This window comes from Thalia democratica, chromosome 1 (assembly GCF_965202585.1).
Source record: "Thalia democratica chromosome 1, ktThaDemo2.hap1.1, whole genome shotgun sequence".
Classification (NCBI taxonomy): domain Eukaryota; kingdom Metazoa; phylum Chordata; class Thaliacea; order Salpida; family Salpidae; genus Thalia; species Thalia democratica.
Window position 1 is genome coordinate 79,694,984 of NC_139165.1, and position 20,935 is coordinate 79,715,918.

The 20,935-nt window shown below is 26.5% G+C and overlaps 1 protein-coding gene across 1 annotated transcript; it reads right to left on the reverse strand.

Annotated features, from left to right (window-relative positions):
- Window positions 1-7,903: 7,903 nt before the first annotated feature.
- On the reverse strand, window positions 7,904-16,479 carry LOC145833602 (sodium-coupled monocarboxylate transporter 2-like). The gene is made up of 12 exons (XM_082940759.1): window positions 16,365-16,479; window positions 15,987-16,090; window positions 15,092-15,280; window positions 14,731-14,796; window positions 14,227-14,346; window positions 13,499-13,653; window positions 12,512-12,652; window positions 11,433-11,651; window positions 9,977-10,256; window positions 9,508-9,683; window positions 8,624-8,727; window positions 7,904-8,298 (listed from the first exon to the last, which is right to left on the reverse strand). Exons 1-12 carry the CDS (start codon window positions 16,408-16,410, stop codon window positions 8,159-8,161), a joined length of 1,740 nt encoding a protein of 579 aa, XP_082796885.1. The 5' UTR covers window positions 16,411-16,479; the 3' UTR covers window positions 7,904-8,158.
- Window positions 16,480-20,935: the final 4,456 nt, after the last annotated feature.

Below are 20,935 nucleotides of genomic sequence, written 5' to 3' on the forward strand. Positions count from 1 at the left end.
CTGACACCCCTGTTTGTATCTAAAAAATATAAGCTACTGTAATGCATTGCCACTGAAACTTACTTTCATTAAAAGTGTTAAAAAACTAAATGTTTTTTACATGCCTAAATTTTCAATACTATGTAAATATTTAATTAAGGCCATAGAAGAGGTCCAAAACTTTTTTTTACAAAAAATAACTTTGGCTTTTATATGATAGCTTTAAGTACAAACTACAAGCAAATTTTTATAGAATTCTAAAATTTCATTTAACTTTTGAGATATTTAACTTTTTGTAAAATGTATACACTGCAAATTTTTTGAGGTCAATTTTCTAGCAATTTTAAAAATCATTAAAAATCTATCTTCTCCTTCATTTTTCAAGAAATCTTCTTCAAATTTTCAGGAAATGTTTCTTATACTATAAGAAAAAACGTTACTTATGAATTTTATTAATTTAAAAAATAAAAATTTATGACAAAAAAAAAAAAAAAGGTTTTTTTTTCCAAAAAAAACTTATTTTTACTTAAAATTTTTTTAAATTCAAAGTAACTTTTTTTTTTATTGTATAAAGATTAGACTATGAAATTTTGAAGAAGATTGCTTGAAAAATGTAAGAGAAGATATTTTTTAAATAAAGTAGTCTTTTTTTGATGTTTTATTTTTCCCTTCTCATAGGGAACCTATTATACGGCCCGACTTTGACCTGTCATATCTCAAAAAATAATTCGAACATTTTAAAACAGTAAAAAGAAACTTGAAGCTTAGTAAAAACTCTATGAAATAAGATCAACTTGTAAAAATCATGGCTTACCCCCTATGGCTTTAAATGCAATGCTCTTAACTTAGTTTAAATATGTTTATGTATTTTTAGTATTTCTTAACTTAAATACAGTTTTCTGCCTGTTGAAAGTTTTCAATTATAGATAACTTAAAACTCTATTTTCTAAAGTATATTCAACGGGCCTAGTATTATTTGATGTACAAAAAAAAATTACAACACTAAAAGCCGTTTACAATAACTTTTATTTGTAAACTTATGTTTCAGTTCTATCAGGTTTGAACTTTTATAGCTAATCAGCCCTTTTTAATGAAACTTGATATTAAAATAAACTTTAAATTCACAATTCTCCTTAAATTTTTCCAAGTATAGACCTCAAAAAGTTTTTAAAGTATATTGCTTTTAAACTTAAAACTTTATATTAGTACCAGGGTTCCCACTACAATTTCAAAAAAAAGTTATAGGAAACTCCATAAAATATAGCAACTTTATAGGGAAATTATCAAAAAAAAAACAATAAATTTTAAACGCTACGCACATACTTTTAAGGTACATAAAGTAAAAAATGTCATTAACCCTTTATAAGCACTAAAAAATGTCATTAACCCTTCATAAGCACAGTCTTAATTAGAAATTTACAAAAGTTCAAGGGTTTTTGAGCTCTAAATAAGTTAAATAATCAAACTTTAAATAGTATTACATATAAAAAAGAAGAAAATATCCGCTAGGTGGCGCTATAGAGTCATATTTTGTACTGGAATTCAAAAGATTTGATTTAAAAGTTTCATTTTTACTTGCAGTGCTGTTTTGGCATTCAAGTTTAAATCAAGTAAAAAACATAATTTATAGGAATTTATAGGCATTTTTCAGAATATTTTTGCAGAATAGGGATTTATAGGGAAGTGGGAACCCTGTAGTACACTTTATTGAAAAATATTTAAATTTTGTTGAAAACAATTGTATTTTCAAAAAATATTAGTCAATCACTAAGCAAAACAAGTAAAATTCAGAAAAATTTAGCTTTTATTTTTTATCTAAATAAAATTAGTGTATCATATTTATTTGCAGTTATCGTGAGAACTAAAAATATATTTACAAAATTGTATTTATCCAGCAAAATCTAGTGAAGTAGGAGCCTGTGATAGAATAATCAATATATGTGCTTAAAGTAAACATTGATATTACACTTTCTAATGAGTTATATGCTTCTGATTCAGTGCAAAAAACTTAACAAAATTAATAACTGATTTTTTAGAAATTACTGCATAAATTCTAATCAAAATTTTATACACCATACCCATAATTTAAATAACTACCACAAACGTTTTCAAGAAGTTTACTTAGTAAATATGATGTCACAATAAATTTGTTTTAGCTAAGAACCTTATTTTTTTGGCAAAGTTATTGCATTTATACTTATAAAAAAAACTTTACCTACTAAAGAAGACTTCTTTTAAACCACTTCTCAATTCTAAGTCTACCCATTTAGTAATTATGACCTCACAAGAGTTTTATCAAACTGAAAATAAGACTAAGAACAAGTTTATATCATAAAATAATGTTTAATCATCAACGAAATTTCAGCACATTGTGCACTTTTACAAGAGAACATGATGTCTGTAATTTGTTAGACTTTTGTCCTAGTAATAGAGCTTATATAAGTTTTAATGTCAGCAGTTAAATTGTAATGAAAAGTTAGATTAATACTTATATTTTTTTTAGAAAATGTATTGAGTGTAACAGTTAATAGCACAACAATTAATATTTTGACCTGGAAGGAAACAAATTACTAATATAAAAATTTAATTATAAAATATTGGAGTCTGAAAAGATTACAAGATACACTAAAAAGTGTCTGGACCTATCCTAAATGATCACCAAAAAATTGTAATAACTCTCTACAAAAGTTTGAAATTGAAAAGAATAGTATGTAACTTTATACTATATTCTTTTCACACATCAAATTTTTATGAGCACGGTATTGAAAAGGTTTTATGTACAACACTATTTAACATGCAACTTATTTATTATGTTGACTTTCTTATTCAAATTTTGTTTTTAAAGACTTGATATGTCATATAAAAACTATTTTTTATTACACATGTGTCTACTAGGACGGGAGTGGGCAACTTTTCTACTAGGCGGACCAGGTTTATATTATTTTGCATGTCACATTTATTGAACAGTGTTTCAGAGGACATAGACTTCTTTTCAGAAAGTATTTAGAGCGTAGTTTAAAATAATTAAAATGTTTTTATATAATTAAATATATTTTAGTACTACAGATATCAAACAGAAATTTGAGACATGACTCATTCCAAAAACATTTTTATTAGGTAAACAAGTAAAATATATTTCAACTAACCTTATCAACTACTTTTGTGAGCAAATAGTTTTAAAATAAAAGTTAATAAGTAAACAGTTATAAGTTTAATCAGAAAATACTCAAATAATAAAATTAAGCAAATTTGAGCAAAACTAATTGAAGATGGATTAACAGTTTAAATTAACATAACTATAATTTAATTAATAATTTGACTAAAATATGTATACATACAAAAATAAATGTAAAACAAACAATAAATAAAATAACAACAAACTACATTTATAAAAACCTATAAAGATAATTTTTATAAACCTACTGTTGCTTCAAAGCAATTCCATGTCTTTTCAGGTTTTTTATTCATTTTTGTTTTAAAAATTTTGTTTGTTTTAATTCATCAAATTCCAAGTTTTTCCAGTTTTTTTTTTTACTTAAATTGTCTAATTCAAGATTTTTTGGCTACCATGTTTTGTTGTAAAAGGTTTTTATTGACTAAAACTCTACTCCCATCAGAAGTACATTTTTAAAGATCAGATAGTTTTGAAAATTTGTGCTAAATAGATTAAAAAACTAACTTGTTAAATATGGCTGTCCAATGTCTTTAATGTCCCTCTTGACTATATTTTGCAAATCAATTTCTTTACACTGTTCAATAAACTCACTTCAATAAAATCTAAAACTTATTTTATAACTTTAATGTTTGAATAATTTAAGATATAAGCCAAAGGTTCAATTGCAGCTTGTCAACAAAAATCTTATGCCTGGGGCATATTTTTAGTTTGAACACATCCTGTGGGAACCAAGTAAAATTGGAATTTTTATAACAAATATTTTGAAAGTTGGTCTTAATATTTAGTACCAAATAGTGCATATTGTTTTGTTGACAAGCTGCAATTGAACCTTTGGCTTATATCTTACATTATTCAAACATTAAAGTTATAAAATAAGTTTTAGATTTTATTGAAGTGAGTTTATTGAACAGTGTAAAGAAATTGATTTGCAAAATATAGTCAAGAGGGACATTAAAGACATTGGACAGCCATATTTATTCCAATTTCTTAGTAAAACTTCAAGTAGAATTTACAAATGTACTTTGTGAAGTTAATTTCTCTGTTTTTACACTTTTATCTGAAACTTTCAAAAGTTGCTAGTAAAATTGAATCATAGTAAAGTCAGCTGTTTGTTGTTTTGCTGCATTCATTCTCTTTACTTTACTAGTGGTTACTAAATTCTTAAAACACTGTTGTTTTAATATGTTCTTTGAAAAAAAACTAGAGTTGTTAAAAGTTTTCGGTAGACCTCTTTTAAACTTTTTTTTTACTTTTACATAACTAAATCATTTTACAGAAATACGACAGAAAAATAAGTGTAATAAAATATATTTTTTAACTCATACTGTTCACTGTTCAGGTTTATAAGAGAAATTTTAAGAAAAAAAATTCTACAGAACATGTCATAACTATATTGTTTATTGATCGATAAAAAAAAGCGCTCAATAAGTTTGGTCTAAGGACCTGGTTTACAAAGGAACCTTTCGGTTATCGAGTCATACACCAAATGCTTATAAAGTTTCTTACGAGCTATTATACATAGTTTTTTTATCATTTAAGTATTCAAATCTTTAGTAATAAAACAATCAGTTAAACGAAAATAAAATAAAAAACTGACTTTTATGTTTCTAAAATTAGTTTAGAACATTGATTGATACTTTTATTTTTATTCTGATAGTCTACTTATAATATATGTTCTATATTTCGTTGCATTTACTATAAACATGAGTAGTTTAAGTTTTTATTGTATTAGGATGTAAGTTTTAGTTTAAAAAAATAAGCTATTTATCTGATTATACTCGCCACTACAAATTACTTCTAACTCGGTATAGCTTTTTCTTCATATTATAATTTTTAAGAAGACCCGTTATAGAAAATATTTCATTAAATCTAGTCATTCTTAAACTTCTACTTTTTTAATTTAATCCGTCGAGACTAGAATAGATATCAAGAAGATGTTGTTGTAAATAATTCTATGTTTTTTTTTTTAATCTTAGACCTAGACTACAGTCATTTTTTTCTTATCAAACCACTACAACTATGAATAAGTGAAAACGACTAATAAAAATCAATAAAAAATTAAATTCGTGTTGTCGAATGAGATGTTAAACTGTTCAACAATTTTGTAAGTTCTTCGAGAAATGAAGACACATTTCAAGACAATCTATAAATTATCATGAACGTATTTAACTTCAGAATAAAAAACTGTTTATGGAAATAACTATTGCAATTTGTTATACTTTCATTTTTAATTGAAAAAATTTAACTCTCAACGAAAATGTAAAGTAACTTTTCCTTAAAGACAAAGCTCTGAATAAATGCTTTAAAATCACCTCTTAAATAAGTAATAATATACTCAAAAGTTTTTTTAATCATAAAATTAAAAAGAATGTAAAAAAAAAGCTACACCCACTGCCAAAAACACAGTAAGCTAGTTTTTCAAATACCATTGGCTCTAGTGTTTGCTAACAGCAAAAAGCTAATTTTTTTGTTGCTTTTTTACATAGTTTCCCACGCTTAAAAAATTACTAAGCAATACTACAAAAGTTTCATTTACGAGGGGTGTTGAATGCACTTGGACTTAACCCTATTACACGTTAGTTGAAAAACGCTTCATACTTCTAATACTAGATTTAAAGTAATGCTACAACGTTTAATATATCAGACAGTAGATTTTTAAAAGTTTAATCTAATTTAGAACACAAAGTTTTATATACTTATAAATTACGCAAAAAAATCAATTAAGTTACTTGCTATTAAACTATTATATATAGAACAAAACTAACTTTGAATTTGACCCAGTAAGTAACTTAGGAAAAAAAGAAACTTCAGTAACTTTGTTTAATAAAAACTAGATAGTTGTTATAAAAAAAGTAAAATAAGATAAGATTGAATTTTTAATACATATTTTTGATAGTTTTTTTAACTATAAAATATAAATTAGTATTTACCTATAGTTAAAAAAGTAATATTAGCCGCAGCGGCAAATATTTCGTATATTTGCAGTAAAACCATGATAAATTTGAATATTTTGAAAAGTTTTATTTGGGGATATCTTGAAAAAAAAAATATTTAAGAAAAAAAAAATTCATCATAAAAAGGTAAGTTTAATAAGTAAGATAAAAAATAAAAAAAACATTATTATATTGTTGGAGAAAAGCTAAAATAAATAAAAAAATCTTAAAAAAAGGTTAAGTTTTTTAAGGGGCCTCACTACTTTATGCAAACCCCAATCCAATGATTTTTTTTAAGGCAAAGGAACCTTCTTTAGAATAGAAAAAATAGTTAGATCAAAAATTTGGACATATTTTTTAATGATTGCAAAAAAAAGCTATTCAAGCCAAAGTTCGGTTTTCAAAATGTTTGAACCAAATAGTTTTGGGATAAAACTTTTTCTATGTCTAACTTTTTTGTTTTATTATACTTAAACTTTTCAAATGTATAAGTTTTGTGTAAAATATTTATACAGAATTTTTATAGTTTGTACAAAATAAAACCTAAAAACAAGTATAGTGTTTTAGTTGAGTAATAGCAAGCTGTTTATTTTTTAGTACAAAAATTATTGATCATCTTTTTATAAAAGTAGTTTCAAAGCTTAGCAATTAAATAAATCTTCGTTTAATGATATGAACTTTTTGGGTACTTAGTTAATTTTTGGAGTTAAAAAGTTTAGCTGCAACTTTAGTTCTTTATTTAATTTTTATTTTTTTTATCTAAAAGTAATCTTAACAAATTGAAAAAATATAAAATGTAAATTAACTTCAGTTTAAAATATCTAATTTGGTAAATGTTTGCTATTAGACACATAGAATATTAGGTATAAAAATAGAAAGAGTATAGATAGATCTCGTTCGATATAATAATAAGGTATATTTTGTTAACAAGATTAAAACTAGACAAATGTACTTTTGTTTGAAGTACAGGATGCTGTGCTTAAAGATTATGTTTTTAATAAAATTTACAGATTTTTTGCAAAATACTTCTAGGTTTTGTACTTTATAAAAGTTTTAAAAGAATCTTTATACTTAAAACTCATAAAATGTGTAACGAGATACCTAGTTTTATCAAAAAAAAAGTTAATTTCTAGAATATATAATATACTAAGTTTATGCTTATTGTTAGACTTATTGTTTGTTTCACTATTTAAAAACAGTTTAAAGCAAAACAGTTTTCAACGAAGTTTTTATTTCATACCATAAATTTTATATTGTTTGAAGTAGTTTTAGATTCTTCTAAAACAAACAATATTATAAGAATTTAAAAAAATATTTTTTTTAAGTATAATAGTTCTTATATATAGTGTAATTTTAAGATATTGGATTATAAATTAAGTATGAACTGTTAAAACTGTAGTTAAAAAGTTATGAACTGTATGAACAGAAGGAAGCTTAATTTATGTCAAAAATTACTCTGTATTTCCTTTGTATATATTATTTTATTAATACTACAGCTAATATAAACTAGTTTACTTTTATGAGAACAATTTAAAAACTGATAAGATTTAAGTAAATACTTTTCTAATGCTTACATAACATTATACTACGTTATTTAGACTTTTTTGTCTAGTTAATAGTTTAGCTTAGCTTCATAAAAATTGTATTTAAAATATAACACGACAATAACTATGAAAAGATAGTTTAAAAAATCTATTGTAGTTTTATAGAATTTTTAAGTAAATAGTATAAAATAAATTTACAAATATTAGCATAAAAAAAAACAGTTTACAATAAAAATATCTGACTTGTGCTGTGCTTCTCAAAAAAAAAAAACTTTAACTGTTTTTTTTTTTTTTTATACTTTCTCATAATTTTAAAGAATAATATAAGCATAAAGCTAATACAAAGTGATACACAAAAATTATTAGCTCACACGAGTAAAAAAAGATTATTAAACAATTTTCTGTTTGATATCATGTACGTTCGAAAAATACTATTTGTAAGTGCATTTAACTTAACTTGTTAAACTTTCTTAATAAAGTAAAAGCGAAAACAAGAAAACATTTAAAGTAAGGTCGTAGTTTTATGATTACAAATTCAAAAGTTCTTCTTTGGATTTTCCACTTTCTGGCTTTTCCGTACTAATCTCTGGCACCCCGAAGCGGAAAAACTTTTTGTTAACCAAAGGTATGAAGTAGAGTGGGTTCATTTGTTTGGGGTCGTTTCTCCCTTGAAACAAACATTGGTCAATTATTATATTCTATGAAATAAGTAGACAAGTTTTTTGAGATTTATATGAATAAACTAGTGAGGTTAGTTGAATATTCTTTGCAGTTATGTTATGTTAATGATAGCTTTGTTTATTTAATTAGTATGGTTTTACGAAAATCAAGCACTGGAATTTCTTTTTCGTTTTAAAATTTAAGCAATGTTATTGTGAAAGAAGGATAAAAAAATTAGCACCTATAAACAGAAAAGCTGTTCTTAAAAAATTTTTAGATTGATAAATTATTAACAAACAAAGAACTAATCATTAACACATAAAATAGTCTACCTAAAACAAATGAGAACAGCAATGACAGCACCGCACAAGAAACCGTTCCAACTGTGGCAAGATAAAAGTACGAAACTGAAAACCACGTGTCGGCTATGGCTGGCCTGTAAAGGTTCATTTTGAAAAATAGAAAAGATGATTTTTGAGAAAATATTAACTTGTTTTAAACTTATATACAGTAAAATTTTGCATAAAGTATTTGATTATGGCAGGCGATAAACTTAAAAAGTGTTTTTTCAAAAAATTATTTGAACAAAATAGTTTATACACGCTGAAACGAGTTTAGCAAATGCTTATAAATGTTAATCAAACAATTAAAAAACAGCAAAAAGTTTTAAGTTATTGCAGTAAGGTAAAGCTAGGAGGTTAGTTTGAAAAGTTTGTAAAATCAAAAGAATATACATACTTAAACTAGTTTAGTAGCTGTTTGTTGGGTTACATGACTATTCAAATTCGGACAACTCAAATTCCGACAATTCAAATTCTTAAAAAGACATTAAAAGGACTATATCTCAATAAGAAATATAAATTTGAAAAAAATTAAAAAACCATATGTAGATCTTAATAATATCTAAAGCCACTTTTTTCTTTTTTTCAAAATCTAAAATACTTTTCAAAATATTTTAAAATTAATAAAAATAACTATGTTTTTTACTTTATATAAGCCATATCTCAAAAAATGTTTATTATTTTGCAAAAAGAAAAAAATGGCTTGTAGATATTAGTATAATTAACATATGCATTTTTCATTTTAGACAAATATACATTACTTTTTTTATTTTTAGTCGTTTTACTCTTTTTTTAAGAATTCGAATTGTCGGAATTTGAATTGTCCGAATTTAAATAGTCGTGCACCCTGTTTGTTGACGGTAACCAAAAAAAACCTGTAAGTGTCAACCACCAGCGGAGTGATCGGGGTGGCGGCTGTGTAGTTCGTGCAGGTTTGAACACTGAGTGGCGCCACACTCACCCCGGCCCCGCTTCTCGTTCCGTAAACTTTGTTGCCGATCGACATCGACGACGTAATGAAGACGGAACACAAAAACCCGCAAGCTGCACCCTGGAGTGTGTTTAAAAATTAAACTGGGAAAAATATATTTACTGAGTTTACTTTGTCTAGTGCAATGTATAAGTCTTTCAGTAAGATCATAACTTTTGATTAAAGTATGCAAAGTTTGAAACAACAAAAAACAATTAAAATGTTTTTTTTAAGTTTAATAGAAATTATGGGATCGAGTTATTTTAAAATTTGAAATAACTCATTTATTATAAGTAAAGTGTACATAAATTTTATTCTATACTTCAGAAGCAAAAAAAGAATTAACACAATCTAGAACCAAACCTAAGACCAACCCATGTAGTGACCCAGGGCAGGAACAAACCGGCCAGGAACAAGCCGAATATGGGGCCGCCTATGATCCCGTCCACGGTGAACGCGAACTTGGCTGCAGTTTCGCCCATGGCGTAGAAAGCGAAAGTTCCCGCCGTTATCACCGCGCCGATGACGCACGCCAGCAGCTTGCTCATCAGCAGCCACCTGGTGTCGCTGTTACGTTTGGAGGAGGAGGAGAGCGGGCGCACAAAGTCCTCGATTATCAGGTTGCACAGCGCGTTCTGGCCCGAAGACACCGTGCTGTTCGGTTGATCGGTTTGGTTAATGGCAACTACTGAAAATAACTAAGCCCAAGTACATTGAGTTTTTTTGATAGGTAGCTAAAAACATAATTGAATGTTTAGTGTGTAAATTTATAAAACTTTTATCATGACAACACTGCGATGTTTATTGTATAAAAGAAGGATTTAAAGTAAAATATGGCACCTCGCTGTTTGATTGAAATTTTTGTGTTTTTTTGGTAGGATTTAGCTGACTATTTTAGGTATAAATTTATTTTCGGGTGAATAGAATGAAAAAGTATAAATATAAAGTAAGTGAAAAAAAAATTCGAGCAAAATAACTTATTTGTAAATTAATGAACTATTTTATTTTACCTAAACTTTAAAAATTTTCTAAAAAACCTAAACTAAAAAAAAAAAGTGGTTACTGTGCTGTTAATTTAATTCTATAGTATTTAGTGTTAAATTATTAATAGCAGCAATTTAAAAGTATAACTTATTATAGCACAATAAATAACTGGGTTATAAATGAACTGTTATAATTTTTTACACCTACCTTTTTCTGAAATACTAAAATGTAGAAAATAAAAATTTTCGTTTAATAACTATAGACCTATTATTAATATTTTAAATTTTTGGTATTCATAAAGTTTTTAACTATCCACTTGCTTTTACTAATTTAAACATGGTTATTAAGAATTCACGTGTTACATAAAAGTCTAAAAGTTAACTATTATAACAGACTTTAAAAGTTTAATGAATAATTTGTGTCAAAAAACTAAAGTTAAAGCTGTGAGAAAAAAAATTTAAATAAGTTCCAATCAACATCTATGATGCTTTTTGGTTTATAGCCATAAAGACCCATTAATTTTACATTGATAATTGTTTTCTCATGATATTTACATTGTTTGTTCATTAACGTAAAAGCCAACCTCACCATACCTTTGTAAACCACAATCGAAAATAAGTTAAACTAAGTTCAAGATAACACAAATGACGTTTTTTTTATACCAAAATAAAAAATACTTTGTATGCATTGCCTTATTGTAATGAACCACAAGGCGAATTGGTTCAAGGCTAAAGGCAAATAATTTCAAGGCGAATTGCTCAGTCAATCTAACCAACCTGGGCATAGATTTGACAGCAACTACTTTTAACATTTTTTTATATGTTTTGCTTGTATATTCAAACCAACCTGAGCATTCCGCTGTAAGCCGCCGAAACGAACAGGCCCGTCATGCCGGGGAAGTCCCTGAACAGCTTCAGCACCAGGTAGGGCACGTACTGGTTCCGGTCCGTGAACTTTCCGCTCAACAGCGGGTCGCACCCCTCAAAGTAGGCGTACATGCCCAGACCGTTCATGGCCGAGTTGAACAAGAGGACCCACAGTACGACTTGGAAAGCTACAAGTGCTCTGTGGGGATTTTCAAGTGTTTAATGAATTTTAATAAAAACTTTGAAAACTTCTATTTTGCGTTAGTTTAAAAAATTATTTTCTTTATACAAAGTGAAAAAATCATTGACCCCCACATGATGTGCTGAAGCTATCTGTGGGTGTGTTTTTATAAAGTTTGAAAAACTGCGTTTGGTTAGTGCTGTTTTGGCTTAACTGTATTAAACTTTTTTTTTTGAGATGAATTACAAAAATAGTGTGGAAAACATAAACAAATAGAAACCACAGACTCACAATGTGATGGTGATATCAGTGCTCAGTGGGAATTTTTAAATTACTGCGTTATATAATCTCGTTTTTTTTGTTATGTCTTTAAGAAAGTTTCAAAAACGCTGTAAATGGAGACAAATTTTAAAGTTATACTGTAAAATATAAATAGTAGAATTCTAAAAGTAAACTTAAAAGGAGAATTTCGTATTTTTAGTTTAAAAACAAGCACTTGCCTAAACATTTGGTCATTTTTTGTAAAGATAAAGTCGTTGGTCACGTAATAAATATGTTAAGTTAAAGTATTCTTATTATCTATGTGTATGCTATGTTGAACACCTTTTTATTAAAACAGCGTTTTAATTATTTTTGACTTAATCTTTTGAAACTTTAAAGTTTTTGTTTTGAAATAAATTGATAAATTAACGTGTAAGATATAAAGCATAAAAAAAATATTTTTGTCAAAGTCAAGCTTAAAAGAATAAGTTCATTTTGCCAAGCTGAATAACGAGCGCTGGCGTAGAAATTTCAATAAGTATCATGAATACAAACTTGCTTTGTCACAAAGTCATTCATCGCTTAAAAGTTACAACCCACACACGTTTGTTATTTACCTTTTAGCGTCTTTTTCCGACTTGCACGACTGCAATCGTTGCACGAGGGTCTGGCTGCACAGCGGCATGCTGGCCCAACCGATCCCCAGCCCGAATATGAGCGTCCACACGGAGTAGGTGAAAGTCGGATCGGGGTTGAACCTGGTTAGAAATTAAAACCTTGATCTATTGTTTAAAAAAAAATTGTAATTAATTTTTAAAAAAACTTAAAAGTTTTTTTTTTAATTTTTGGTTGGGTTTAAGTAACTCTGTGAAATAAACGTTTTAATTTAATTTATAAACGTCAAAAACGCTCGCAAAAATACTCGCAATAGTATATATTATATTTTAAAAAACAACATGCTTTAACAAAATTAAATTCATTTTTAAATGTAGTTTATACGTATAATATATATTATCATATAATTTAAGAATTAAGATAATCGTTAAAAACGCTTGCAAAAATTTATGCAATAGTAGGTTATATAAAAAACCACAAACAACATTCTTTATCAAAATCTGATCTATTTTTCAATTTTTTCACACGTTTAATAAGTATTTATCATATTGGTTACTTTATAGACACAGAAATATACTTATCAAAGTTTTTGATTATTTAATAACTTTAAACAAACTAGATAATTTAACAATAAGTGAATTAAAAAAACCTCCAGTACAAATTTTGATTTTCTTTTTAAGTAATGAACGTTTAAGTTCCATTTAGTTTACTAAAACGCTCAATTAAAGAACAATGTATATTAAATTAAACTTTAAATTGTTTTTAAGTGGTAAAAACATAATAAGCAAAGCAGTTTTGTACAACACGTATTAAAAATTTTTTTACCAATTTTTTTCTACTTGAACATTTTTAAGAAAGTTCAAATGTTGACTAACTTTTATAAAATTAAAATAACTTAGAACGACAACTATTTCAACTAACTTGACATTCAAAACTCCAAAGCGTAAATTTTTTTCTTGATTTCTAAATTAAAATTTAATCTGACTAACGTCCAAAAATTTGTCCTGCTCCCATTTTCCAGAGCTTCCCAGATTTTTTCGATTCCTCCCACCTCCGCAGAAGTCTTGATGAAGACCGAGACGCAGCCGAAGACCATGATGAAAGCCTGGACGAAATCCACCCAAATTACCGCTTTCATGCCACCCTTTTTGTAATAACAGTTTTTAAATACAATTTTTACTTTTTGAAACTCAAGTAAAAATGTTTTTTAGAATAAACTTAGTAATTATCAAAATATTACTATTGAGTTTTGTCTATCTTTCGAAATTTTTAGGTATACCTATAAATTTTTATCAGCTATTTTGTTACTTAAATAAGTTTATATTTGCACGTTGTTGACTATATCAAGATTAGAAGTTTTGTTCGGTGTAAGCAATCTGTAATAACTACTTACAATAATAAGTTTTTTTGTTTCTTAAGTCACTTAACATTTTTTATAGCTAAGAAAAAAAACAAGTGAAGTAGCTTTTTTGTCTAAAACCTATAAACATAATGTAAAAAAAGTAGTTATTTATATTAAAAACTTTTTCAAAACTTTAAGTCTTGAACGCAAAAAAAATTTTAAGATTTTTTCATAAAATGTTAGCTCCGTTTGTTAAAGTGTCTTTTATTTTAACTTCATTTCTCCACGTGTTTGAAAAGCTACTAAATATATGGATAACTAAATTGTATGAACTTTATTTAATCACGAAAAAAGCAAGGTGGCAAGAAAACCAACCAATGCAGTGTAGAAGGTGCACACGACGCAAGTGATGACAGTTCCCAAGTGAAACTGTATTGACGTCACTATTTCAATCGCCAACGATGTGAGGTAGACGGCCACTGACATGTATGACAGCTAGGAGTTAAATAAGTTGGTCAAATAAGATTTAAAACTATTAATATTCTTCCAACATTAGCAAAGTTTCTAAAGCTTAGAAGCCATAAAAGTGTTGTATAAACGGTTTTGAAAAATTTATGAACAAGTAAAAAACAAAAAACACTTTCTGCAACATTCCTTTTTTCAATAATACTTTAGCATTACAAATAAAAATCAAGTTAGTAGTTTTCTTAGATGCGTTTTTTTTTATTTTAATCTTATCTTTTAAATAAGAAATTTAATTACACAAAAAACCTTAAAAACAACTGAACTGGGACTTAAAAACATTTTTGTTTGTTTAAAAACAACTAAAATTTGCGTTCAATGTGTTTAACTAAGCTACTGATAAGTATAAAAACTAACATAATTGAAAATTTGGAAAAATGATGCCATTCTTCGTACCCAAGCTGAAAACCGCAATTCCAAAAACTGAAACGAATATAAATAACAAGAATACACGCAAAATAGTAACATATTTTTTTATCTTGTTTTATCTGATAGCATCTGATAAAACAAGGTTTTAAAAACACTTTTATTTGCTGATAAATATGTATACTGCTATTGATTCACGCAAGCAGTTGTAAAATCAAATCAAACTAATAAATTTACTTCTTTGCTGTACAAATTTAAATCAAGCCTTTTTAACAATTTAAAATGTTCGCCAACGCTTTTTACTAACGACAAATAACCAAAATATCCAAAAAGCGGTTTAAAACAAACGAACGTGATACGCGGACGCCAGTTTGCATCTGTGCAGGAAGGGAATGAAGTAGAAGTAGCAGGGAAGGAACTGCACCGTGGAAGCGACGCTCATCCACAGTATCACGGTACCGTGGTTGTAGGCCAGCACGGGGTACCCGAGGACCGTCAGCGAGGAGACGAAAGTCACCGCCATCGACACCCCGATGGGGATCTTCAAAATATTTTCGCGTTTGTTGTTGTTAAACTAAAACATTATAAAATGAAGCTCATTTGCTTGTGGCACGTGAAATGAACAATACGTCTAAAAAGGGATTTTTTAAATTGGGATCTTTGAAGTGTATTTACTAACTATTTTGAGATTTCAGATTAAAAAATAGATGGTGAATCAACATGGATTTTGAAAACTTTAATAAAAAAATGTTTTGTTTAATGTTAATGTTAGGTTAAATTTTAAGACTTGATAAAAGCGTTTAAAATTTCATCTATAAAACTTTAAAAACTACAACTTATATGATTTGTAAACGTTGTTGACTGTAAAAAAACGTAGGTGTATTTGAAATAGTTGTTGTACTTATAATAACAGTTTAGTTATTTTCCTTTAAATATTACACTTTTTTTATAGAAAAGATATTTAATCTACGATATGACGGATTAAGTTGAAAAATACAAAATAGTTTATTTTGTTTAAACATTTTGACTTTATACAACTAGATAAAAAACAAAAGGTTTTTCTATGCTGAGACGGAAACATTACAATTCGTATTCCGACAACTCAAATCCTATAAAAATATTTAAAGGGCCGCAACTCAAAAAGTAACCCATATTTGAAAACAAAATGCGTTTGTAGATCTAGTAAATAAGGTTATGATAGTAAAAAAAAATCAAAAAAAGTAAAAATTATGTAAACTCAAACTAACCGGTGATATCAGCTTGTTCGCGTAGTAGTAGTTGAACAGCGATTTTTGGTTGCGGTCTTTGTAGCTCTGGTAAGCGCCGACTACTAATGCGGCAACGATCGAAACTGGAGTACAAATTAAAATTTCAAATTAGTACAGCCTTCAGCAGAGGCTCATAGGGTGTTTAAAGAATATTTTTTTTTACTAATTTAATCAGTTTGAACAAAAAAAAATAAAAGTTTTTATAAGCACTTTAAATATACCACGTGAAGTTTGAATTTTTTAATAAAATTTATAAAAGGTTTACCTGCATTTTTAAGCGCAAAACTATCTTTTTTGTTAAATCTAGTTAAGAAATGATCAAACATTCTAGCATTAATAAAATTATTTACAACTCACTAGCAAAAACAATGCCGTTGACTACACCAAAATTTTCTTCTTTCATTTTGAATTCAACAACTATGATTTATCAGTTTAAAAATATTGCTTACCTGGTACGCTTTTAAACATATATCTGAAAATATTTTTTTATTTTTACATTTATAGAAAACTTGTAGAATAGTTGATTTAAATAATATTAAAAAACCAATCAAAAAACACTAAATTTTTTTTATAACAAAATATAAAGAACTATTTTTTTTAACTATATCACTTAAAACCTTCTGCCTACACAAAACAGTTATGAGAAAACTTTATTTAAACTTTGGTTAAACTGTGGTTTTTACTTAAAAGTAGAAAAAAATTAAAGTTTCACGCAATATAAAAATAACTCGTTAATTTATTCTATTATCATTATTACTATTAATCGCTTATTGCCAAAAATTTAGGGTGTTCGATGGAAAAAGGTGACACTCTCAAAAACATAATAATCGATCCATGTGCAAAAGCAACAAGTTTGAATAATATACTTGACACCGAATCGTAGTGCAAACGAGACTAACTAAACATTAACTAGTGATGATGCGAAGTTTCTGTAAATGACACACTACATTAAACGACCAAAATTTTATAAAAAAAAAAGCTTTTAAGATTTTTATTGCAAAGTCAGCTTTGAAAAATAAATTAAAGTTTTTTACGACTGACAAGCACATAACTAAAACACTCTAAAGGGTATAAAACGTAAAATGAAAAATTTTTGGTCAATAAATTTGGTAAAAACTTAATAAACTTTTTCTTAAGTTTGCTGCAGCCATAAACAATCCTTTTAAATCAATTGATTCAGACGGCAAAAGGCAGTTTACGACTCAATAAATATAATAAAAATTGAAAAACTGCATGTTTTAAGTAAACAAAAGTTAAATGGGATCAGGTCACGAAAATATGAAAGGGTTAATAGGAATTTTGTATACAAAAGCTTTTTAATATCTTTGCTTTAAAAAAAAACATAAAAAGAACAAAAGTAATGAGAAAAAAGAAGCTTTTATCATTTAAAGCTATAGAAATATGCTAAAACCGTCGTAATTTTAAGTGTGCAAAAGTCAGTTTGGTTTTTCGCAAATTTTAGCCGTTACGATCAAAATAATAAAGAAAAGAAAAACTTTTTTACAAACCATTGTAAAAATATTTATCACCTGAAACTATTAACTTTTTTTATTTTTAAACAAACATTTTTTGTCAAGTTAGTCAAACGTTAGTCAAACCTTGTATAAATATTCTTTGAAAGTATATTGTAATTTTTTGTGTTATATAAGGTTAAGGATAACTTAGTTATCTGAAACATAAGAAATAGTAGACTAAAGCATGTGTCAACAAAATTCCTGTTTGTTTTTTTTTTAATTTTAAACTGTAATTTATCAATTTGCAAAAACTGCTTCATGTAAAACTTGTTCAACTAAAACTTTTAAGAGTCTCATAACAAATTTTGACCAAACTTTTTTGAATTATAATTTTATCAAGTTATCAGTCATTCAATGTTTTAATGAACATTATAGAGAACAACCTTCTCAAAAAATCCTCATCAAAATAATCACAACTCAACTAAATTACTTTTAACAAAACCCTAAAAAACGGCTACATAATTTCGAAAAAATAGAAAAATTTACAAAGTATAATAGCAGGAAATCATATTTAGTTTTAAGCCTTGATATGTTTATAAGCCTGATCTAAAACAAACCTACACACAAGTGTTATTATGTTTTGTTAACAGATTTCTGTTGACTGCTGTTAGCTATTATTACAAAGCAGTTATTTCAAAACGAACTTTTTTTTTAGCTGATAAACTGTGTGTGGGTTTTAATTAACACAAAGTATAACTGTTCAAACTTTTACTCTACTGATTATAAGTTTGAGGCATTTGAAAATCAAACTGTTTTATATTTACACAAAAAAAGCCCTGACTTTATAAGAAATAAAAAATCTATTAAGCAAAATAAATTCAACATAATTTACTGTTTTTTCAATTGATGAAAAGTAAAATAGTTTACAAACAAATAACATCTTTGTCTTTTACAGTTATTGTTAGAGACGAAAAAGTACTTTTCGTATAAAACGTTTACTAAATTTAAACTAAAACTTATTTGTTTAGAAAAATCGTACTTCATTTATTAGAGATTGTTAAAATAAAAGTATAACTTAAAAAAAAGTTTAAAACACTCAAAAACCAAACAATACTACTCTCTCAACTCTAACGTGTACAAACTTGTTTTTATTTATGTGTGATTTACATCATGAAAGGGAACTTTTATTGTTTAACCTAAACTTTAAACTTGAAAAAAAACTCATCGAGATTATTAACAAAATAAGTTCTATTTAGATAGATTTTTTGAGTAGGAAGTCGTTGTAACTTGAATGTGGATCATTAGTTTGTAGCTTTTTATGATTTTCAACTCAAAACAAAAATAAATAAAACTGTTTAATACATAGTTTGATAAAAAAAAATAACGCTAATGTTTGTTAGAAAATCCAAACTATAAAGCGATTAGAGTTTTACTATAAGGTTTTGTTTTTCCGGTCAATGAAAAATACAAAGCATAAGTATGGTATACCTTTATAAACAATTAATAGTTGTTTAAATACTAAAAGTATTCTGTTTATAACTTTTACTAAGTTTAGTTTTAAACTTATTCGTTCAAAAAAACCATACTTCTTACGCAACCAAATGTAAAACTTATAATTTAGCCTCTTAAACTATTTGTCTTTAAAACTTTTTTTTTCCTATAAAGAAAGTTGAATAAGCTCAAGCACTACACAATAGATTTCGTACAGAACAATTAGACAGGAGCTTATTAGGTTTAAAAGTGTTTTGTGTATTCTTAAAGGAAAAAATGCTTTGACCAACAAAAGGTTTGAAGTTGTTAAAACTTTGCTTAAGACATAATTAATTGAAGCAGTTAAAAGATGTTTTTAGTAAATAGCTTCCTATCGTAGGTATACTTTTAAAATTTCATTTAGATGTTTGATTAATGCTTTGATTTTGAAATTCATATTAATATGCTATTAACAAAAAAATTCGCGTTATTTCAAAACAAAACAATAAGTAAACAAGTGCAAAAGTTTTTTAAGTTTAAAACAATTTTTATAGTAAGCATTAAAATATTTTAACTCAAGTTTGAATTATGCAAAACTAAACTTACAACTTAAAACAGAATAGTTTACATGACTATTTTTTATTATCATTTGTTTTTTATTTAGTTATAATTATTCTTTTGAATATAATTTGTTTTAAATTAAAGATTTCCTTAAATTTTTTGCCTAGAATTGTTTTTAGCATGACTAAGCTTAACATTTACTATTAAAATCCATCCAGATAAAATAAGCTATTCTTAACTTCAGACAGCTTTATAAGAAAAAATTGGCTAAAAGCTTTAAATACATTTAAATTTCTATATTTCTTTATAAATGCTCAAGTTCTTTTTGTGCATAAAAATTAAGTAAAAACTAAAAACTGCAAATGGAAAAACTGTTTTGTTTCACTATTAAGACACATCCGGCTAAAAACAGCTATACTAAGCTAAAAATAATTTCATAAAATAATTTAAAACTTAAAAAGTTTTGTTCTAACAGATGAAGTTAAACAAAAATATACATAAACCTCTTTGGCAAATCTTCTTTACAGAATGAATATATGTTGTATATACAATTTTTAATCTAAAATTACATGCAGTACTGTAAAGGTTCTTGAAAATGTTATCGTGTGCCACATAAACCAAAGCTTAAATTAACTGACATTTAATACACATATAAAAAATAAAAATCGTCAATTGTAAAGTATTTATAAAATCTTTAGCCTGTTTAAAAAAAATGTTACAAAAAATATGTATAACTTAGTCATTTACAATAAATAGGTCTTCGTTATTTCGGACTTTTTTTAAACTTCTAGTTTTACATTAAACCTTTAAGTAAAGATAATAAACGCCTCTTATCATTAAAGTTAGCTAGTTTCTATACCCAACACAATAAAAATATAATTCCGTGAGATCATTACGCTTTAAAGTACTTGTGCGAAAAGATAATTGTATGCAATTTACTATGAGTGAAAAACAAAACTTTTTATCTGTCGCTGGAAAGCTTAAAAGTCTTTTATAATCTGTTTTCAAAAAACCTATATTACAATACTAAAAAAATTTAGAATTGAAAAAAATTATATATCTATTTAAATATAAGATTTACAGTTTGGAGCTGAAGATCAAATAAAACATGAGCGAAAGTTTACAAAACCGAGTTCTTGACTTTCGTTTGCTGTTATACAAGCTTAAAATCTGTTTACAAACTTATGATGATCGAATTAGTATAATCGAAACTTTGCAGTTTACAGCTAAATTACAGAAATAAAAATTGTTCAAACAGTTTTTATTTAAATCTAAAAAAAATCAATTCAAGAAAAACTTGTTTACGGTTTTATTATATCATGGGTTCATAGTTTAATTTATTGCTAACCACTAAATTTTAAAAAAATCTAACTAGATTTAGTTAATTTAAACATGCTATTTAATCGAAGGAATATTGGATGATATTTTCTTGAGGAAAAATAC